The sequence below is a fragment of the Paroedura picta genome, chromosome 17 (genome assembly GCF_049243985.1).
Source record: "Paroedura picta isolate Pp20150507F chromosome 17, Ppicta_v3.0, whole genome shotgun sequence".
Lineage (NCBI taxonomy): Eukaryota > Metazoa > Chordata > Lepidosauria > Squamata > Gekkonidae > Paroedura > Paroedura picta.
In genome coordinates this window covers 23569489-23591916 of record NC_135385.1, presented here as the reverse complement: position 1 = coordinate 23591916, position 22428 = coordinate 23569489, and the positions used below count along the sequence as shown (strand labels likewise).

At 55.6% G+C, this 22428-nt stretch overlaps 2 protein-coding genes across 3 annotated transcripts in view; one reads left to right on the top strand and one right to left on the bottom strand.

Annotated features, from left to right (window-relative positions):
- CIAO3 (cytosolic iron-sulfur assembly component 3) overlaps positions 1–14846 on the top strand; it is a 123202-nt gene extending 108356 nt beyond the window's left edge. The window contains exons 1-12 of one of the 2 annotated variants that reach the window (XM_077316963.1): positions 6638–6783; positions 7819–7914; positions 8325–8468; positions 9096–9228; positions 9530–9664; positions 10523–10641; positions 10978–11107; positions 11263–11335; positions 11680–11817; positions 12211–12368; positions 13383–13629; positions 14625–14846. In XM_077316963.1, the coding sequence (XP_077173078.1) occupies positions 6709–6783; positions 7819–7914; positions 8325–8468; positions 9096–9228; positions 9530–9664; positions 10523–10641; positions 10978–11107; positions 11263–11335; positions 11680–11817; positions 12211–12368; positions 13383–13624 (1443 nt within the window). In that variant the 5' untranslated portion in view covers positions 6638–6708 and the 3' untranslated portion in view covers positions 13625–13629; positions 14625–14846. Of the gene's footprint in view, positions 1–6637; positions 6784–7818; positions 7915–8324; positions 8469–9095; positions 9229–9529; positions 9665–10522; positions 10642–10977; positions 11108–11262; positions 11336–11679; positions 11818–12210; positions 12369–13382; positions 13630–14624 lie in introns of those variants that run through there. The other variant, XM_077316964.1, reaches the window with a different exon arrangement.
- Positions 14521–22120, bottom strand: PMM2 (phosphomannomutase 2). The gene is made up of 8 exons (XM_077316974.1): positions 21851–22120; positions 20467–20578; positions 19561–19637; positions 17966–18057; positions 17132–17231; positions 16544–16619; positions 16217–16336; positions 14521–15261 (listed from the first exon to the last, which is right to left on the bottom strand). The coding sequence occupies exons 1-8, from the start codon at positions 21929–21931 to the stop codon at positions 15161–15163; spliced, it is 759 nt and encodes a 252-aa protein (XP_077173089.1). The 5' UTR covers positions 21932–22120; the 3' UTR covers positions 14521–15160.
- Between the last annotated feature and the right edge of the window lie 308 nt (positions 22121–22428).

The following is a 22428-nucleotide window of genomic DNA, read 5'->3' as shown; positions in this document are numbered from 1 at the left end:
GGCCCCTGGGTGAGACAGGAGGCTGGACTAGATGAACTGGTCTGTTCTTATATAAATTGTGCTGCAACTTTCCCAAAAAGAAACCAGGGGGGAACCGAGTGATCGAGAGGCAAGAGGAGGGAGGGTTCCCCAACCCTGGAAGAATTATTCAGGAAGTAAGAAGTCTGCATAACGTCTCTTTCCCCTTGCAAGTTGCACCTGCCCAAGCCAGCAACGCCCAGCTGTCATAAAATGGACACATTGGGGGGCTGGCTCTGTACAGGTGAGACCGCAGAACTAACCAGCTCATCCTCGGTCTGCCAGACGCCCCTTTTTCATCTCCATCTTCTAAAGCTTTTTTTTTTGGGGGGGGGGGGAGAATGGGCTTTGGCATCTCCATCTTCCCCCTTCCCATCAAGGCCTTTAAAGTCCGGATTTATAAACCGCCGTGAAAGGCTTTTGCGATGGGCCAGAGGTCTGCTCCTGAAATTGAACAAATTGTCGTTTTATGGCTCCCGCAGGCTCGGGGCCTCGTAAATCTCTCGCCCGCGTTTAAACCATCTGCTCTTTCCCGGCCGCAGCCGTGGCTTCTGGAGGGGGCGGAGGGACGTCCTGTCGCTTCCTGAAGCTGGCGGCGGCCGCAGCCCTCAGGGGCCGCTTCAGAAAAAAGAAAACGGTTTTTAAAGCAATATTTATGGACGGTCGCTGCGAATCAGGGCCCTGCGAGGTAAAGCCGGGCCTGGTCGTCACTAAAGGCTTGGAAACTCTGCGCAGAGGTTGTCCCTGTGGGAAGACAAAAGGAATTGAGTGAAAGAGAAATGGCTTTAGAGTTAAGCCAGAGGTTCCCTTCCTCTCCTTGGCTCCCATTTGCCTTCGGTCTTTTCATTGCCCCCTGCGGACTTAATCTGCCTTTTTCTCCCTCCCTAAATGGGGTGCACTGCCTTTAGCCATGGAGGCTCCACTTGGTGAGTCCGGGCGCTGGAGGCTTCTGCACTAGGGCCCCCTTCTCTTCCATCCATCTATTGCTGTTCTCGTATCCGTTGCAGGCAGGACTACAAGGAAGGAGACACACATCAATGAAGGCTGCACTTGTGCATTTATGTGTCTCACCCTGCCTCGTTCTCCCTTCTGCACGGGAGGCTCCGTGCTGTTAGGATGGCTAGTCTGTGTCTCCTCTGTTTACTGAGATCAGTCGAGGTGTAACTCCATTGCCTCCTGTTTCAGCTACAGTTTGCAGAGGCCAAATGGTGCAAATACAATCAGACTGACAGATTGGCAAATACCATCAGCCGAAAAGAGCCCCGTTGACTTCCATCCCTGGAACAGTGGCCTAAGGACCGCTAGGCACAGGCATGAATCAGCGGATGGACTCAAGTTCGGCACAAATCTTGGCTGGTTCGTGAGTTCACGAACTGAAGAACCGCTACGGACTTTCATGAATTTTGATGCCGTTCGTGGTGGTTCGTGAAGAACGCAGCTGTTGAGTTTAAATGGCTGACAACCCTTGCTTTCTCCTCCCTGCCACTTGTGGTTTAAATGGCTCTGAGCCATGGGGAGGTCCTGCAGCTTATCTGTGTGATTTAACTGGCCCTCTGCTTTCTGCTTCCTGCAACTTTTCATGGGGAGCGGAAAGGAGGGGTTCACATTTCAAATGGTTCACCAACTGATCTGAACTGGGTCAGTGCGAACCAACCTCCCTGTTCGTAGGCGGGTACCATTGGTGGTGATCGAGCTCCCTGTCCGCTTCCAGATACGGGAGAACGTCCCCCTGCGCGTACAATTTGGGGGTGGCGGCCTGTGTTCTCCCCGCTCCCCCATCATGGATTTCCTTCCTGCCGGTCACCGATTTGCGAGCCTGTTCAGGAAACCGTTCCCAGACTGTTTAGCGGCTGTTTCCTTCACAACCCTGTCACTTCCCACCTTAAGTGGCAGGTCTGGCAAGCACACCTCTGGCGGGTTCTTATTTTGGGACGGCGTGTTGGTCCCACCCTGGTTCCACCTCCCCCCCCTCCCCACACCACCGCCCTTGGTTTCCCTTTCAAGATTGCTTCTGGTATGCGCTGGGAAGCCTGTCCCAAAATATCTCTGGACTCTCGCCCAGCCATGGGCGTGGAGAAGTGAGGCGGGGAGGCTGAGGGGTGCCCCTGGGAGCTCGTGGGCGGTTTCTGCCAAGCCCCTCTGCCGCGGGTTTGTGGGGGGAGAGTCCCAAGCCAATGAGGGTCCTGCCCTCTTCCCAGAGGTGATCTGCCCCCTTGCAGAGGGCTCACCACTGACGACTGCCGGGTCCCATCTCTGACGGGGCCTTCTTGTAATGTCATCCCAGACGCACGACACGCAGGGCCTGGTGAACGTCGCCCTTCCGGCTGCGGGTGTCGTGGAGTTCCATCCCGGGCCACCGAGAGGGAGTTCTTCAAAATCAGCAGGCCCACGTTCTCCTATCTGTAGGACTTTGGCTTGAAGGCCCTAAAATATCTCGATTCTGCGCCGATGACCAAGGGAAACTCCCGTGAAGAGAGTCCAGCCTGTGTTTTTGCGGAGGGTGGGCACAGCCGAAGAAGAAGAGCTGGTTGTTCATACTCCGCTTTTCACTCCCCAACACGGCTTGCGACCGTCTTCCCTTCCTCTAACCAGAACCCTGTGCGGTTGGTGGGGGCGAGAGAGCCCTGAGAGAACTGCTGTGTGAGGACAGCTCTAAGGGAACTCTGACTGGCCCAAGGTCACCCAGCTGGCCACACGTGGAGGAGGTGGAGGAGTGGGGAATCAAACCAGATTAGAGTTGGCTGAGGTCACGCCTCAAGGCAGACGCCACAAGGGTGGAAACAGACAGAGAGAACCTTTGTGTTAAGTGAAGGTCCTGGTGCTAACACAGGCTTTCGGCTCCGGATCGCTTTGAGGGGCCGCAACACACAGAAGGGAAGGGGCCAAGGGTCGCCCTGGAGCCATCGCCGGATAAATCCCTTCGGAATTTAATTTCCAGGAGCTGACATGGGTGCAAATCATGCAGACGTCCCCGGCTCTTCCTCACTCCTCCTCCCTTGGTCCTCAGCGACACCCTAAAAGCATCTTGAGCAGCCTTAAGCCCATTCCGAGCCGCCCGTAATCTCTTCCTCGGCCTAAGAAGAAATAACATCTGTTAGAAAAATCTCCCCGCCGAGAGCTGCGGCGGTGGACGCAAGAAGAACTTATCGAGGAACGGGGGGGGGGGGGGGTTTGAAACAGTGGCTCCTCTGGAGAAAACAACCGCCTCGGCCTTCACGTGGAAGGAGGGGTCCTGGGGAAGCAATTGTCTCATCTGTCTGCAATCTGGAGAGATTAAATGCGTTCAAAGGGCCGTGCCAGGCGTGGGGGAGGCCAGCGAGAGGGGGAGCGCGGGGGGGGGGGGAGAGGCCAAGGGGATGCCAGGAAATTGGGGAGGTGGGTGAAGATGGGGCGGGAGCCAACTGCGAAGGACGGCGAGGATAGCGAAGGGGGAGGGAAGCTGACGGCAGAGCTCTCGTGTTTCTTTCGTTGGGCTTCCGGCTTGGATCGTGGCCCGTGCCGATGAGCGGCTGCTTGGTGGGCAACCGGTCTGTCCGGAGACAGCCCACCCTGGGAACCAGACAGTTGAACTGGCAAGCCCGGTTCGCCTCCCTGTTGGCACGCCGGGTGGTTTTCCCCCTCCCCTGTGCCAGCGTCTAGACCGTGGCACCGTCAGGAAAGCCAGCGTGTGCCAGTGGACGAGCTTAAACAGAACAAGCAAGGCTTGACACTCGCTATGGAGGGCACAGCCGGGGGGAGCCAAAAAGGGTTGGTGGGTTTCCTCCTTCCCCTTTTAAAAAGGAGTTTTTTTGGGGGAGGGGGGTCAGGAGAGAAAAGAAAGAAGCGCTTTAATTTTGTCTGGAGGTTTTCCAACTTAAAATCTAATCCATCATCCTCTCTGCGTGACTGGCCTTAATGAAAATTTAGAGGCTGCGACTGAAATTTAGAATTCAGCAGGGAGGCCATTAGAAGAGACGGCGTCTCGTGGCTCAGAGTAACCTGCCGGACGCACGGAGCCGAGTGCAAAAAGGGGGAGTTTTTAATTTGGGGGATCGAGTCCTCGGAGAACCGGAGCCCTAAAAGTGCGTCAGAACTCCGATTTTGCAGTCGATCCAAGCCTGTGAAATGCCGTTTTTGGCGGCTTGGCCGTCCCCACGGGCTCTTCCCCGTTTGGTTCGGCTGTGGAAGTCCAGGCGGCAGCTGCCAGTTGGCACACTCGGCCACAGAAACCTGGCTTGGCCACAGCCTGGTCTGAGTCGGGCTCCTTCGAATGGGCAAGGCACTCATTTAATAGGGGAGGCTATTTTTATCCGGGTGCGTGGCTGTAATAGGGGGCAGCCCAAAATGGGGAAGAGGATGAACCGTCTTTTAAAAGCGAGCGGCCGCTTCGGTCTGTGTCGAGATTTATGGCGATGTGCACATTTGTTTACAGGCAACTGGAATGCCAGCTCCAAAATTCCTGGAGGGTGATATCTGGGGAGGACGAAATTTGGGCCTCCAGAGAATTCTTCTCTGTCTCCAGGAGGCTTTTGGGGTGGAGCCTGTGGAGGCGGAGTTTGGAGAGGGGAGGGACTTCAGCAGGGAGTCATGCCGGAGGCTCCTCCCACCATGGAAATGATTTTGGTGGTGTGGAGATGTGTTGTATTAGTGGGAGTCCCCTGGAGGGCGGCAGCCCCAATTATAATCCCGGGAGGTCTCCAGGTCCTACCTGGAGTTTGGCAAAAAATCAACAAAGGCTTCTTCTGTTAAGCTTCAAGGAAAGGGCTAGAAACATGGAGCTGGTGGTGACCCCAGAGGTCATTCAGTCCAACCCTGCATGGAATTCCCACAACTCTTCTTATCCACTCGTTCCCCCACGGACCCCTGCTCTATGCCCAAAAGCTTATGGAGAATATCCTACAGGGGGCATCAAAGGAGATTAATTTTTAGCATAGTTAGAATAGTAACTTCCTGAAGTTTTTGAGCACACTCCCTCCCTGCTTGCCAGCACGACAGAATGAATGCAGAACAGAGCAGTTAGACAGTCAGGACAGAGTCTCTCCTCTCCTGTCTGTTGTTTCTCTTCTAAATTGTTAAATCCGTGGGTTCAATGTAGACACGGACACAGGTAGGGATTTGAGCTCTTTATTAAGACCCTGTCATAGTACAAGAAGAACTGAACCAACACCCCCCCAAAAAAAACAAACAAACCCTAACTTATATACACAAACAAACAAGGGATCTTCCAGCAGTGTGTGCTATTGGTCAATTTCAGTTTAAACTAACTGGATCTGGCAGAAGGGATCTAGCTGCATAAATTACATGGTAAGCTTGGCACGTCTGCAGGCACAATGTAGTTTTTTGTACTCTGCTTTTGACTACCCAAAGGAGTCTCCAAGCGGCTTCTAATTGCCTTCCCTTCCTCTCCCCTCACCAGACACCCTGCGAGGGAGGTGAGCCTGAGAGAGCTCTGAGAGAACTGGGACTGGCGAAGTCAATGCCAGCGTGCCCACGACCTGTAGAAGTCCTGCAGTGTATGACATGGCTTCCTCAGGCCTGGGAAGAGCGAGCGTCTTGCGGTACCATCGCGTGCTCCGAAGGGAGATCGTTTTCCTCCGAGGCCTCTGTCGCAACTTCGTGACCTCTGCGTCTCACGGTTCGTAAGCCACCCCCTGGCTGTTTTTCTGGGCTTGTGTGTTTGAGATTTTTACACCGTGCACCTTCCTTGTCATGCAAGGGGGTGCCAGAGGTCCGCCTCTGAACTTGCCAGTCCATGGCACTGTAGAAGGTGGGTGGGTGTGGATTTTTTCTGCGCTCCCCTTATTTTTTCCTCTCAAGTCAGACTTGATGGATGGTGACCTGGGAAGGGGTGTGTGTGTTTTTCCAAGTGACGAACACTGCCCTTCTCAATATGTGGCATTAAACACACTGCCTTTGCAGGCTGGTCCCAGGGTTGAAATGCACCAGAGGTGGCCAAACAGTAGCTCTACAGGTGCCCATGGACTACAGTCACCATGAGCCATGCTGACAGGGGCTCATGGTGATTGTAGTTTGTGGGCAAGTGGAGAGCCAGTTTCGCCATCCCTATAGTACACTGATATGGTAGCGTACGGAGGGGCCTTGTCAAAACAACCCCCCCTACCCCCCAGGCTGCATGGCAGGTGTTTTGTAAAATCAAACACCCCCCCAATCCAAACTGCGCTGCACAGCAGCCTCCTGGCAAATTCCAGAGGTCTCCATGTGAGATTGCAGCAAAATGAGGCCGATTGGCACTGCACGGAGGAGCATTTATTCCAGCCTGAGCCTTTGCTTGGGTCAAAAGAGCGCATTTCTTCTGGAGCTTCTTCATTGCAGCGGGCCATGCGAGCACTGTCCTGCTTTGCAGGGTTGGCGCACCCTAATTTTAGATTGCAATTGCATCGAATTTAGCCATTTGTATTCCATTTCGCGATTTTTAATTGTATTTAATTCTGTAATCGGTATTCAATTTAGTAATTTTCAGTTGCATGTAATTCTCGCCGCCACGAGGCGGCGCTGTCCGTCTTCTCGTTCGGTCCCAGAAGCCCTACCATAGAGAAAGTCCGAGTTAGAGCGTCCACACGGGCCCTTCCCCGGTCCTCCAGGGGTGACGCCGGCTAATGACGTCACCGAGCAGAGGGCGTTCGCGACCTTTTGCGGCAGTGTGGCTATTTCGCGGCCGGGCTTTACGGCGGCGACGCGGGAGCGCCCAAGATGGCGGCGTCCGTATCCCCCTTTAGTGGGGTCTTGCAGCTGACGGATCTGGATGACTATATTGGGCCCTCGCAGGTGCGCAAAGACCGGGGGGGGGGGCATTATTAATCTCTAGTGCAGCTATGATTAGTTGATGCTTGCTCTTGGAGCCCCTGGAGTCGCTCCTGCCTCTGACAGCCGCACAACTACCCTGCAAGGAAGGCACAACGGAGTGGATCTAACCTCTTTCCCCACTTTTTCGTTGGCTTCTCGTTTCTTGCATGCTCGGGGGTGGAGGGAGCGCTTGAGGCATGCACTGGAATTGCTCCAAGAATCTCATTGTCATGGACACAGCTCTGCCTGACTTTGCTATCATGGGATGGGCTGGGGGAGGATTAGGTGCCTGAGATCACCAGGCAGAGTTGGGGTTTATATCTGTTCCTGCCTTCTGACTTGTCCCCACCCTGGGCTTGAGCCTTGCCTTGCTGGGTGTGCTTTTCAGGACCTCTGAGCCTGTGCAGAGTGCTACTTTGCACTGATTCAGGAAATTTATCCAAACAGGAGCTCTTGTTTTGTTTATTTATTTAGGCTTAGATTTCTGTAACCACCCTTCCCGGTTCTGCCATCTTGGGGCGATTCACAGCATAATAATAATTGTTCCATAAACAGTTGAAAGAATACAAACACAATTGAAACATTATGTTGGTCAGTAATAAAAAAATCAGAGCCTGCTGTTACTGTTCGCCAACATTGGTTTGACCAATACTACCCCCCCTTGCATTCTGGGGTATTTCTGCTTATTGTGATGGAATCTTTTATGGACTGCAGTCTCCAAATGATTCTGCCTCGGTAGATCTTGGTAGTCTTTTAGCGAAAATCCATTCTGTTTTCTTGACTGACAGCAGCTGACTTTTTCAGCAGTGCAGGAATTTGGGTCTTTGTCTTGTGATCAGATCAGGATGAGACTGTCAGAAAAGCAGCTTTCTTTCCCTCTGGATCTTTGTTTGTGCTCAATATTGTTTAGAGTTAACAGAGAATCGCAGCAGTCTGTCTGTCTCTCTATCTGTCTGTCTTGTCTGTTTCTCTCGGTCTTCTGCTTTCTCAGTAACAGACCCTTTATTTCCCTTCCAGGATTGCATCAAACCTATCAAAGTTGACAAGAAACCTGGGAAAACAGCAGCCAAGATCCGTATTGAAGACGACGGGAGTTACTTCCAGGTGAACGAGGTAAGGGCTTCCTTCCTCGAGGCTCACAGCTCCTCGTTTCAAATGTTGACTCCAGCCAACCTCTGGCATGGGTCGGAGCTTAGAAAACAGCCATCAGCCAGGTTTGGGCCGGAGTACCTCTGTGTGGGATTTCACTGTTAGTCAAAAGGTTGTCATGGTTAGGAAGGGTTTGCCTCAAATAAAAAGTCAAAGCAATCATTGGCTACTCTCTGTTTGGCCCAACATCGGGGGCTGTTTGGAGCCAGATTCTTGCTGTGCCGATCCGGGATTCTGTCAGTAGAATTTCATGGATAGAACTCCCCCCCACACACACACTCTCCCTCAACTGAATTGTGAGAGGGGGCCCTGGTATGATGGCAAATGGTGAAACTGCCAGTGCTTACACTCCTATATCTCCCACCCCTTTTCAGGATGGAGAATCACAGAAGCTTGAAAAAGCCAAAATTACTCTCAATGACTGTTTGGCTTGTAGCGGCTGCATCACGTCGGCTGAGAGCGTCCTGATAACTCAGCAGAGCCACGAAGAACTCCGCAAAGTGTTGAATGCCAACAAGGTTGGTGGGTGACGTTACAGCTTGGGAGCAGTAGGGGCTGAATTCCTATCGGGCCGAGGAACCCTGCCAAGATGGGGCTTTTTCATTCTGGGCTTCTTTCCTGTAGAGAATTTCCTGTACACCGATACTTCCTTTCTCCTTTTAAAATAAGAGATACTGTTTAGTCTATGCCAGACAGGAAGACAGTTGCAGGGAAACAAATTAGAGTACAGGTTAAGTTTCCTCTTTGTGAAAGCTGTTCAGGAGCCCGTGGATCCAGCCAGCATGCTGTAGCGGTTGAGATTGTTGGTCTAGTATTTGGGACACCCAGGTTCGAATCCACATGTGGTATAGGAGCTTGCTGGGTGACCTTGGGTCAGGCACACTCTCTCAGCCTAGTGTACCTCACTGGCTCATTGGGACGATAAGACAGGAGTAGAGGAGGACGACATGAGTGGTTTGGGTCCCCATGTGGGAAGAAAGGTGGGGATATAAATAAGGCAGAGGTTACCTTGCAATTGATAGATGGACAACTTTTTTAAAAAGGAGGATAAAAGAGAGCACCTCTGTACGCTGTACTAAGGAATGATCAATGCTTATTTTCACTTGCTAGCAAGTTTGAATACTTTTTTTCTCTTTTTGGGCCAGATGTCAGATGCTGCCTCCCAGAAGCGGGTGGTGATCTCCGTGTCCCCACAATCGAGGGCGTCCCTGGCTGCGAGATACAAGCTGGCACCTCTAGACACAGCCAAGAAGCTGACGGGATTCTTTAAAAAATTAGGTGAGGCTCGTTTTGGGAGGAACTCGTGGCTGAGAACTGAGTCGAGGGGGACTTGGCTGCCTTCGTTCCACTGTCAACAGGCAATTCCAGCTGGAGAAAAATGGCTCAGCAGGGGGAGGATCCAAAATCCTTGTAGAGATCACAGCTTTCATTTCCATGGTGTGCAAAGTCGTGGTGTAGGGAGAGGCAGTCCAGCAAGTGCACAGAGAATCCAGCCTGCACCTGGCCCTGTTTCCACCTCCCACTGGAAACCTCTCCCCCACCACCCGTCTCCAGCTCAGCTCTTTCCTGTCTTCGGCAGGGGTACACTCCGTGTTCGACACCACTTTCTCCCGGAGCTTCAGCCTGCTGGAGAGCCAGTGGGAGTTTGTGCGCCGCTTTCGTAGGAGAGCCGACGACGAAGGGGCACTCCCCATGTTGGCTGCCGCTTGCCCAGGTAAAGCTCACCTGGGGTGGGGGGGGGAGTAGACATAGCTGGTGGTGGGGAGAAAGAGGCGCCACCTGCTGACCCAGAGAAATCGGGGGCCCTGCCTCTCTTGCTCCCCGAACCTTGGATTGCCTGCCCTTCCCATCCCCTCTGCTGAAATATGCAAGAACTGAAGAGTGCATGTTTGAACAGAATATGGGGAATGCCCCACTGGGGACACCAGAGGAGATGCGCAATTAGCATATTTAGGTCAGGACCTTCCTGATATTTTTCAGATAATCTCCTCTGATTGGCTCAGTCAGAGACTTCCTGCTCTTTTGAGCACACTCCCTACTTGCTTGTTTCTGGCACAGACAAAAGGGAAGAGAACAGAACAGTAGACAGGAATTCCTAACCCTGGAGCGGAAAGACAGGAGGGCCATATGATGCCAAGTCGCCCTGGCCTCAGCTGTAGATCTGGCAGAAGCGTGCCGTCTCACAGGCCCTGCGGAACTGGGGTTGGGGGTGGGGGTGCATTGAGAGAGATAGTCCCCGTCGCCCCCTCTGTCTTATTATTTTAAGCTGTCTTGGTGCTGTTTTCCTCTCTGCACAATTAAGCACTGCCAACAACCTGGAGGTAGTGGTGGCTCTTGATTCCTCTTCAGAGAGGAAGGGGAAGGAGGGGTGCAGGTTGGGAGGGGGCAAGGGTCACAGAATGCACAGGTCGGGCCCCTCCCCCAGCAAGCAAGCCAGGCTCCTCCCTCCCTCTTGCCCCCTCCCTCCCTCCCTCCACACCAGTTGGGTCTTTCCTTCTTCCCAGAAGGGCACAGGCAGTTGGGAAGCTGAGCCGCAGAGGGGCACTCGCTCACCCGCCCCTTGCTCTTTCAGGCTGGATCTGCTACGCCGAAAAGACCCACGGGAGCTTCATCATTCCTTACATCAGCACGGCCAAGTCCCCCCAGCAAGTGATGGGCTCCCTGGTCAAGGGCCCCTTCGCGGAACGGCAGGTGAGGCCCTCCCGGAGGCCGCGTTTCTCAAGGAAGCAAAAACACGGGACCTCCAGCCAGGGAGTCCCAACGGACCCTGAGCCCACGTACCAGTTTGCCTCTGATTGGCCGTGCAGATGTTTCTCTTAAGAGATGTTTTGATGTTAAACTGTGGTGGCCATTCTGTGGCCAGCTCCGCCTCCTGCGGCAGCCGTCTTCTGGCCGGCTCTGCCTCCCACAGCAGCCACCGTGCTGGGTCAGAATTCCAGATGTGCTGGCAGGCTGCAGAAAGTTTGGGTGGTCCTCTCGTGAGCTTGGCTGACCTGATACTTCACCCTCGGTCTTGCTTCCTCTTAGTGCCTGAGGCCCGGCCAGATCTACCACGTGGCCGTGATGCCCTGCTACGACAAGAAACTGGAAGCTTCCCGGCCCGATTTCTTCCTCCAGGAGCACCAGACCCGGGAGGTCGACTGTGTGATTACGACAGGTGAGCAGCACCGGGCCCGTCTTGGAAAGCGGGAGTCACTGTCGCTGGCCAGTCAGTCCTAGGCGAGGCACAGGGGGGATGCCTTCTTCGGAGGGGGGCAGTGGCTGGATGCAGCGGCTTATTTCTGACCTGTTGCCCCCGTTCTCTGTGCTCAGGCGAAGTGGTGAAGCTGCTCGACCAAGAAGGGGTCTCTCTTCCTGACGTGGAGCCTGCCCCGCTGGACAGCATGTAAGCCACAGCCCTGTCCTCGGTGTGTGTGTGGAATCTGTTTGAATCCCTTCCCTCCCATACCACCCTTTACACCCCATGGATTTCCCCCCGCCCCTCTTGCAGGCAAGCCTTCTGCTGCTCTGAATCCCTGCTGGCTGTGCTTAAAAGCGCAAGAGAAGCCCTCTTGGGTCAGGCCAGTGGCCCATCCAGCCCAGCAGTCTGTGTCACACAGGGGCCCAAACCCAGGCTCCTTCCAGAAGCCCCCCAGCGGCCAGAAAGCCAGCCTCCCGGTTCTCCCCCAGCATCGACAGGAATGCAGGCAAAGCTCTCCAGCTGTCTCCTTCCCTCCCTTCCCCTCTTAGATCCAGCAGCTCCGCAGAAGAGCAGCTCTTTGGCCACGCTGGAGGCGGTTCCGGGGGCTACCTGGAGCACATCTTCAAGCACGCCGCCATGGAGCTCTTCGGGATCCGAGTGGACAAGCTGGAGTACCGGCCCTTGAGGTACAGAGTGCGAATCTCTCCGACCAGCCCCGATGCCCTCCGCCCCCCAAAACCCTCTCTGAGCAGGACAGTCTCTGCCTCCCAGTCAGTGTGTTGGGCCCGCCAGTGACCTCTTGTTCGCCGTTCGCTTGTCTCAAACCGCCTCTGACTTTTCCCATAATAGTTGAAAGTGTCTTGAGCTGAAGGGCACAAAGGAGAGATTTCTGACATTATTTGGGACAGAGATGTCCCCCCTTTGACCCTAGTCCCCCGCCCCCCAATAATGCCGTCTCCAGTGTCTGCTTTCCTCTTGAACAGTTGGAGTGTTTGTGAACGTTCCCTGAAAGCATAGCCGAGGCAGCTCGTGGGCAAATAGCTGTGTTTGCTTATCTGTCCGTCTCCCCCTTCCCCCAGGAACAAAGACTTCCAGGAGGTGACGCTGGAGAAGGACGGGCAGACCCTGCTGCGCTTTGCCCTGGCCTACGGGTTCCGCAACATCCAGAACCTGATGCAGAAACTCAAGCGGGGGAAATCGCCGTACCACTACGTGGAGGTCATGGCTTGCCCGTCAGGTGGGTGTGCACGCGCCCCTGTGCCCGTGGGGGGCTCCGTCAGCCCCAGTTCTGCCTGCTCCTTCTGAGGACACCCCACCTCCAGTCTTGGGGGGCCGAGGGAGGATTTCTGGGGAGGGGGAACTTGGAAGCCTGAGTTGAGTGTGTGTGTGTGGGGTGGGGGCACACTAGCCCTGGGTCCCTTGCCCCGACCTCCTTAGCACAAGAGTCCTCATGAGGCGCTCGGTTAGCAGGGCACACAGAAATTGTACCACCATTCCTAGCATTGGCCTTGCGCATTTTAAGTACCTCTTGGGGATGCTCAGGGACGGCCAGTGTGGCGGTGTGCTTAAAGCACGGCAGCCTCTAATCTGGAGAGCCCGGTTTGATGCCCTCCTCCTCCCCATGCAGCTTGCTGGGTGACATCGGGCCCATTCTCCTAGAGCTGTTCTCCCAGCTCTCTCAGCCCCATCTACCTCGCAGGGTTGTTGTGGGGAGAGGAAGGGAAGGCGATTGGAAGCCGCTCTCCTTTGGGCAGTGAGAAGCGGGGTTTAAAAACCAACTCGTCTTCTCCAAGGGGAGCTTTTTGTTGCATTGATAGCCAAGGACTGTTCTTGTGGAAAACTCTGTCAAGCACCAACGGATTTAGCGTGACCCCGTGGGGCTGTCAAGGCAAGGGACGTGCAGAGGCGGTTTGCCTTGGCCCACCCCTCCAGACTGAGCCCTGGCCTTCCGGGGGGAGGGAATGTGTGTCTCCCACCCAAACAGCACCCAGGGCCAGACTTGCTCAGCTCCCAAGATTGGTTAAGCCTGAACCCGGACGCTGAGGGCTTCGGGAGGAGGCAGAGTGGCAGCCATAACTAGAGAGGATGGTCTTGGACCAATAAAAATCCCGAAGAGTAAACAGCAAGCTTGATGCTGAAATTTTCGAGGCAGAGTCTCTGCCAAGGTCTGTCTTATGAGTTAAGGGGGAAGGGCCGCCCTGGCTGCAGGAGCCGTCCCTTGACCCCCTGGGGGGTTTCTCTTGTGTTGCAGGGTGCTTGAACGGGGGAGGCCAGCTCCGAGCCGACGGCGACGCAGGCAGAGAGCTGCTGCAGCAGGTGGAGAGGCTGTACGAGTCGGTGGCGCCGGAGGGCCCGGACACGAACCAGGCCGTGAGCACCCTGTATGAGGAGTGGCTGGGGGGCCCCGAGTCGGAGCGGGCACGTCGAGCCCTGCACACCCGGTACCACCCCGTGGAGAGGACGAGCACCGCTGGATTTAACATCAAGTGGTGACCGGGGTATGTGTGTGTGTGGGGGGGAGGAGGGACTCTGCACTCGGGTCTGGGCTGAAGTTCTTCCGGGGCAGCGTCTCCAAGTCAACGTCGGTAGGCAGACCAAGGAGCTGACTCAGTAACGGCTGTTTGGGACTGGGCTGGCCAAGGGGGAATACTTGGGCACTGTTGGGAGGAACAGGGCAGGGAGCTCCCGTTAGGGGGGATGCGCTTGGCCATCCGTCTCCTCCATCCCACCTGCAGAATCCCTTCTTGTCCGAGGCAGCCTGTCCCTCCTTTTCCCGGGTCCCTTTCGGAGTCCGTTCCTTTTCTCTCTCCATCTTTCCTCCTTAGTCCTGCTGGCTCCCAGCCCCCTTCAGTCTGTCTCTTGGCATGCCTTTATTTCTTGCCTCCCAAGGTTTCTCTTTCCTCTGCCCCCCTCCTTTCCTCCTCTTTTGGTGCCTCCCCTTGGCCTCCCCCTTTCCTCTCCTCCCTTTCCTGCATCTCTCCAGCAGCCACCGGGCAAATCCCGGCTTGTCTTTCTCCTCTTCTTCCTGACTTGGGGGTTTGGAGAGAGACCAAGTGCTGCCTGGCTGCTGCCAGAAGTCTTTCTCCCTCTGTGGCCCAGACACTGCAGTGTGCTTGGCAGGCAGCCGAGACGCAATAGAAGGGGGCACGTTGGAGGATTCCCTTCCCAGGTGACACCGAAGGCGGGAGGGGGGCACGGAAGCCCAGAAGGACGCCCCACTTAGACTGTGCACCCAAAAGGGTATGTGGTGGGTCTTTGTACCTTTTGTAACTCTTAGGCACAGGATTCAATGTGGTAAGACTGGGTCTAGCTGTATTATTTTGCTGTGACAGCCCAGGTGCTCGTGGGACGCTCCACATGTGGGTAACAAACAGAGGGAAACCACCAGGAACAGTCAAAAATAGATTTATTTTTTCCTCCCACTTTAACGTGACAACTGACAGCTTCCTGTATGGCATCCAGAGACCTCCTTGTGTTTCTCCCTTCTCCACAGCCGCCCCTTTCTGCCCGGGAGGAAGCCGATTCTCGGGGCCCACGCTGAGCGGCAGCGAAGGAGGAAGGAGCTCCCCTTTTCCGGCAGCAGAAGGAAAGGCACCGATCCTGTGTCCAAACCGGATGGGGCCAGGTGAGGCTTTTCAGGGACTGTCGGACAGAACAGAAGAGACACTTCCATTTCCCACAAATGGACATCGACAGCATCGGAGAGACCTGCGTGCAGCTCTCACATGGAAGGAGATTGGCACAGGGATGCCCCCGAAGACGGCATCACCGCATGGACCCCCCTCCCTGGCTTTAGGATCTCTCTTTTTAGCGTCGTGTCCAGCGGCCCAGCCAACATCAGCCAGGGAGGCGAGAGGGCAGTTGGTGAAGGGACATCACTGTGCATGTGAACGGGGTGCCGGTGGAGGGATTTTATTAGGGTCAACAGGAACTGTGTCTGCGGAGGTGAAAGGACTGTCTGCTTGGGTGGCAACTAGCATGGCAGGCCTCCGGGACTCTTTCTGAGGCATCCACGCGTCTGCTCCGGCCTCAGAGGAAGAAGAGTTCTTGGCAGAGCAGCTTAGTCTGTTCGGGCGAGGCAACGCTATGGCCGACTGTCCTGGGGTCGGTGTAGATTTCATAGTCGTTGCCTCCCTACGAGGAGACCGGGAAAAAAAAAAAAAACACTCTGTGAATTGAATTTCTGCAGTTCTGCTGTGCCCCATCGCCCGTCTGTTGCTGGTTTGCCCATTCCCCCCCCACACCCCCCATGACGTCTCGGGCGGTGCCCACGGAACAGTAGCACAAGCACATTTGAAACACCTGCGACAATATGCGCAGAAGGCAGGATGAACACGGACGGTCGGGCAGCTGTCAAAATCGGGGCGCTTTGCACACAGGGGCGTAGACTGCAGTCGATCGGGTCGGGGGGGAGACGGCAGCTGGGCGGCAGCCTGAGGTTGGGGAGAGAGGGGTGCCAGAGTCCCTTCACGAGGGGCTGGGTGGAGGGAGGCCCCTGGCACCGGTCTCCTCCAAAAGCCTGTTGGGAGAGCTCCATTTGGCAGGCCCCCTGGGAGCTTTGGAGTTCCCAAAGGGCCTGGATTTCATAGGGGGAGCTCATCCCAACAGGTTGGGGCCACTATAGACAAGGCCCCAAGGAGATCACCTGGCCTTGACCAGAGCCAGCACCCCCAATGAAATCCAGGCCCTTTGGGAACTCCAACGCTCCCAGGGGGCCTGCCAAATGGAGCTCTCCCACCAGGCTTTTGGAGGAGACCGGTGCCAGGGGCCTCCCTCCACCGAGCCCCTCGTGAAGGGACTCTGGCACCCCTCTCTCCCCAACCTCAGGCTGCCGCCCAGCTGCCGTCTCCCCCCCGACCCGATCGACTGCAGTCTACGCCCCTGTGTGCAAAGCGCCCCGATTTTGACAGCTGCCCGACCGTCCGTGTTCGTCCTGCCTTCTGCGCATATTGTCGCACGTGTTTCAAATGTGCTCGTGCTACTGTTCCGTGGACGCCGCCCGAGACGTCGCAGGGTGTGTGTCGGGGGGGTGGGTAAGTGCAGGAAGCTGGCATCGGGTGTGGAGTGGCCCGGCCAGTTCCGTACTCGCCTTTGCAGTCTTGTCCCCGAAGAAGTAGATCTTCTTGTAGCCGTCGCTGCCCACGATGCCCAAGCAGTACCGCTTGTCCCAGCCTTCTGGAAAGACGTCGATGCTTATCTGGCCCCCTGAAGGCACAAAGGCTTTCAAGAACCTGTGGCAATACTGTGGGAGATCCCTCTCTCCCCTCTCTTTCCTTTAAGGTTCCAATTTCCCCCCTGAATGAGGCTTGGATCACAAATAAAACCTTTCCTGCCCCGTGCCAGAAATAATGCCAACTGCTCCACATCCTGGTGATTTTGCCCAGAGCAAGAGGCCCTCCCCTTTTGTCTTACCGATTGAGAACGTGAGGCCTTTCCCTGCAAAATCTCTCTGAAGGTCGGAGACAAATTTCTCTCTTATGTGTTCCCTCTGTTAAAAAAATAAACCAATCTCCTCAATGCAGTGATTCTTGTGTTTGTGTCGAGCGTTCCCTGTACCCCCAAGTCCCTTTTGAGCCTTCTTCAAAGTTTCTGGCCTCCCCCAAGACTCCCGGTGCATGCAGGGAAATGTGTTCCCTTGACAAAGGATTCTGGGACGCATCCTTAGGGACGCCACACCCTCCTAACAGGCTGGGTCCCCTCTGGGGACTGCAGAGCCCAATCCTCTACAACGGTGCCGTGCTGGGGATTTTCGTGGCAGCTCCCCAGAACAGGGAAAGCCGCTGGACTGAACATGAATAAGCTTTGGGTGTGTTGCGGGAGGTCCTGCTCCTCCCCGCAAGGGTGGTGCTAGGGAGCAAAGACATACAAAGGCTCTTTTTCAATGGCAGCCCCCGATCCCTCTAGCCTCCCTTCCCCCAAGGAGCTCCAGGCCGTGTGGGGCTCTCCCAGGGGGAAGGAGGGTAGGGCGGGATGCCTCCCTTTCCCCAAATGCTCACCGACCTCATCGAGCTCGTGGAACTCGATCCGTTCCGCCTGGCTGCAGCTCCTGCCCACGGGGCAGACGTTCAGCATCCCGCTCCGGAATTCGATAAAGGTGCCCCTGGAAGAGAAGTCTGCTGTGAAAACTCTACACCGAGGGGGGCCGAACTGGGGCTGTCCAGATGACCGTGAGCCCTTGCCTACATGCTGTGGCGCTCCAGATATCTATGGACTACAGTTACCATGAGCCCCTGCCTGCATGCAGGCAGGGGCTCATGGTAATTGTAGTCCATAGATATCTGGACAGCCACAGTTTGGTCACCCCTGGCCTAGATGGTTGCCAGGGGGGCAAAGCCCTTGAGGGTGGCACAGACATAGGGGAGCATCAGAGGCCCAAGGCGCCAGAAGTACACAGAAGACATTACCCAAGGGGACGAGACAGGGCAGGGTGAGAAGGGAGAGGAGACCTGAGTTCTAATTCCTCCCACTGGCCATGAGAATCACTGGGTGCCCCGGGGCCAGCCACTCTCAGCCTGGCCCATCTTGCAGGATAGTTGTGAATATAAAAGGGAGAAGGGGGGGATGCATCCAGGCTGAGGGAGGAAAGAAGACAGAGGACACAGGGGTCGGTTGGGCAGGGACGGCCTCCCTCGGTGCTCCCTTGGAATGGAAAGAGTTGTCTGCTCCAGGCATGAGGCTCAGAGGAAGGGCCAATTTGTGGAACTCTCTGCCACTGGATGCAGCAACGGTTGCTGGTTCTGTCAGAGTGTTGAGAACGTGGTGCAGAAATCCCACCCGCCCAGTCCACCCCCTCCCTCCCTCCCTCCCCCGGCTAGGGCACCCCGGCGCAGTCACCGCTTCCTGGGCAGCTTGATTTTCGCGATGTAGCTCAGGCAGTAGTTGATCAGCTCCTGCAGCAGCTCTTCCCCCAGGTGAGCCTGGATGCTCTGCGGGGAAAAGGAGAAAGCCCAGATAAGAGGCGGTCGGGGCGTGAGCGGCAGCAAGCCCAAGGCCTGGACGGCAAACGCGCTTCTGTTTTCTGAAACGTGCCGCCTTCCAGAGCCCAACTCAGAACGGTAAGCCACAGTCAAGCGAGCAAGTAAAGCGAAGGAAATGGGAGCCATGAACACAGAGGCATCGAGCGATTCCAGCATCCGAGAAACCAGTCAGTCCGCTGCAGCACGTAATGGCTGCAGGGCGACAAACAAGAAAAGCCATCTCGGGCGTTAAGGCCACACAAAGCCGTCTTTGGTGTAGGAGAGCCAGTTTGGTGTCGTGGTTAGGAGTGCCGACTTCTAATCTGGCATGCCGGGTTCGATTCTGCACTCTCCTACGTGCAGCCAGCTGGGTGACCTTGGGCTCCCCACAGCACTGATAAAACTGTTCTGACCGAGCAGTGATATCAGGGCTCTCTCAGCCTCAAGGACAGTGAGGAGCCATCACCAAAAAGGCCCAGTCTGCCTGTCTTACCTCCACAGGTGGGGGCCCAGAGAGTAGGGCAGGAAAACAGAATCTGAGCTGGACGGCCAGGCAGTATTCGTAGAGGCTGTCTTTCAAGAACCATGGCCCCGTTTTGAGGGGAGACCCACTTAGGGTTTTAAAGGTCAGCTCAGCTCTCGGAATTGCAATCTGTATCCGGCCATATCCAAAATGCTGCCTTTCGCTCTCTCAGCGTCAACCTTACGGGGTAGGTGACACTTCTAGAGCAGGATCGGCCCATGGCCACCGAGCCAAGATCTTTCTTTGCGAGGTGGGGAGACCTGAACCCAAGCCCCCTCCAGCCTTCTCGCCAGATGGGCGGTCAAAAGCAAACTAGGTGTCCAGGGGCACCTTGAAGAGCAACGCCATTTATTCTGGCTTCTCTGAGACAGGGCTCGCTCCGTCAGAGGCGTGGCTGCCCACTAGGCAGGGCGTGTTTACCCTCCCAGCCGCAGATTCTTGGATGCACACTCCTGTCCACACCATGTAGCGACTTCCGATTCACAAGGGCTCACTTTGGAATAAATGTCCTCTGAAAAGCGCCACAGCACTCCAGCCACACACCCCCCACTGGATCCCACAAAGGCCCTGGGGTTAGATCCACGGGGGGACTGAAGTTTCGGACACGACCGAGTCCCCACACAAGAGATTCCTGCCGCTTTCCTGTTACGAGCCTTGCATTTCAATGTGGCCGCACAGTGCCCAACCCGCAGTTTCCCAGAGCAAAAAACCTCCCCGAATATCTCCCCCCGCGAGGATTCGCCCAAACGGCATCCCTGCTACGAACCAACAGCGGCGAAGATTCTCCGGAGAAAAATACTTTCCAGACAGTTGTGTGTTTAGTTTTTGTGTGTATACTTGGACTTCTGCCTAGGTTGTGGCAGGGGGTTGTGTGTGCAAAATAAACGACCAGTTGACGCCGGAAGCAAGCGGCTGGACTAGGGTACGGATTGGTTCTCTCAGGTTCTCACCTGCTTCTTCAGCAGTTTCCCGTCTTTATAGGACACCAGGCCATTCTCGGGGAAGACGTAGTCAAATTTTTCGATCACTGGACAAAGAAATGCGGACAGCGAATAAGCAAAGCGTTTTCTCTGTTACAGAATCTGCAGGTGGGGAGGGGGTTCAGCTATGCCGGGGGGGGGGGGGGACGACACTGCGGCTCTCTGGGTGTCCGTGGACTACAGTTACTATGAGCCCCTGCCAGCATGGCCAATTGGCAGGGGCTCATGGCAACTGTAATTCGATTTCAGCAGCTTCTTAAGGGAAGGGGGCGTTCTTACATTGCCTTGCAGAGCTGGCTGTAAGGCAAAGGTGTCTTTCAGAGATCAATGGAGATTAATTGCGTGGTGACTTTTGGAAGTGGTGCCATGAAAGTGCGTTCACGATGCAAGGAAAACTTGGGTGGATCATCTCAAAGTCTGCTAGCTAGGGCAGAATTTCTCAAGGGCGGAATTTCTCCTTGAGAGCCCTTAGAAGGGTTTCCCAAATGGGTGGAAGTCAGTCAATTTTTAATATATTTTTAAAAATATTGCCAGCATGTACGATTGGGAGATACACTGCCTCTGACTGTGGAGGCTCCATTTAGAGACGGCAAATGCCCTCCACAAATCTAACCCAACGCTTCCATGCATGAGCTTGCTAGATCCAAAATAAGGCATGGCTTTTGATGTCTGGTCAGGAAGCAGCTGGCATGGCCAGATGGCCCGCTCCCTTGAGGAGCGTCAACAATGTTTGAGGAACTTGATGTGGTGTGGGCAAAGTCAACAAACCAGGATTGCCGCACCGGCACCCTGACCCCTAACACATGACACCCGCCTGAGAACTTCCCTGCCAGCAATCAGCTTGTGGGGCTTGCGAGGGCCACGCTCCGGCCTTACCGTCGTCCCCGAGCTGCTCCTGGATCTTCTCAAAGTCCGAGCCACCTACGACCCCGACTTTCACCTTCTTCCGCAAGGCCTGGAGAAAATCTGCCATTTCCTGAGTTATTTTCTAGGATCAGAGAGGAGGGGAGAAAAGCCAAACTATAAATCACTGTGTGTCAGCTGCAAGGGAGACCTCGCGGCAATAAATGTATTTCTACCCTGCCTGGTTGTCTAAGAGAAGGGCACCGTTAAGGGGCTTCAACCTCGGCTTCCCTGCACAACAGTCCTGCAAGGTGGCTTGCAGCTCTGCCCTTCTCCTTCCACGTCAGAGCCAAAGATGCTTTGACCAGTAAAAAGGAGGAGGGTGTGAAGAGTCCCCATCAATTTAACTTCCAAAGAAGGCCAAGCGAAGGTGCCCTGCGTCTTTACACGTTGCGGGAACTGAAAAACAAGTGTGGCTCTAAGCATGCGCAGAGTGCTGCTTCTTCAACAACACTTCCACAACTGTCAATGGTGTGGGGTTGCAGAAGGGACGTCGTGACTTTTTAAAAATAAATTCTGCGTTGACTACGGTAGTAAAAGGAGCACATTTGGGAATCCCCTTCTATAAGGAAGCAGGATTGCAGTATCGATGTTGGCTTTTTTACTGCTTCTGGCCTTGTGGGATGCCACGTCCCTTTTCCTTGTTTGCTTAGTTTTCTAACGCCCTCATCCTGGTTCCGCTGCACGGAGTCACTGTCTGATCTGGAGCTGCCAACCTCTGAATGGCGGGGGGAGATGGCCAGCTGATACAACCGATCGGCAGAGCTCAGTTCCCCAGGAGAAAAGGGCTCCTTTGGAAGGGGGATTCTGGGGCAGGAGACCCCACTAAAAAAGAGAGTGTGCATGAACCCAAAAGCTTAGGCCCAGCACGAAATGTTGCTGGTTTTCCGGATCCCCCTGAACCCAGGCTTGGCCCACCTGCCCCTCTCTGCCTGCTTGCAGGGCTTGTGTTATGTATGAACCTGGGCAGGTGGCAAGCGGGTGGGCAGGCAGGCAGGCAGGCAGGGGTGGGCTGGGGTCTGATTCTGGCAAGCCCAGGGAACTCCTGGGGCGAATCTCCTCCAGGCCAGGCTTGGTGGGCATGAAGCGGTGGGCGGTAGTGGCGAGCTCCTGCACTGCGAATGGGGGTTGGACTAGATGATCTCGGAGGCCCTTCCATGAACCCGAGAAGCCGTTCCCACAGGGGGCTGGCGGAGGACTCCCAGGGCAGCCTTGCAAGACCCCCCAGGCCAGTACAAGCGGGGGCGGGGGGAGCCGTTGCTGCAAAGCGGCCGAGGACGCGCCTGCCAATCACGCCCGCTTGCCAGCCTCCCGGGGCACTCTGCACATGCTCGGGGGAGCTCGCGCGGGCACCCACCTGGCGGGGCGCGGTCAGAGTGCCGTCCACGTCGAAAAGGCACAGGACCCGCCCGCCATCTTCGCGCCCGCCGTCCTCCATGCCTCGCCTTCTCGCCGGGACCGTCCAGTTCCACCACCTCCCCCTTCCCGACTACAACTCCCGGCGTGCCTCGCGCGGGGAAACCGCTCGGCGCACGCGCACTCGGCCCTCTCCGCTGGAATGATGCATATTCATATACATCCCTATTCTGGCCGTCAATAGGAATTGTAGTCCTTTTCCCACCCGCAAAGCCGCGCGGCCTGCTCTCCGTCTCCTGTCAGAGACTACATTCCCCATAATCCTTCGCTTCGCCTCTCTGCCTACCGTCTGCGATTGGCTGGTGACGAAAGGCGTTACTTTCCCGCCAAGGCCCCTTTCGTGCGCTCTAGGCCGGGCAGCACGGAATGCCGGGAATTGTAGTTCTCTTCCCACCCGTAAAGACGCGCGGTCCGCTCTCAGTCTCCTGTTGCAGACTACATTTCACATAATGCTTCGCTCCACCTCTCTGCCCACCGCCTGCAATTGGCCGGAGACGAAAGTCGCGGCGTCCAATCAAA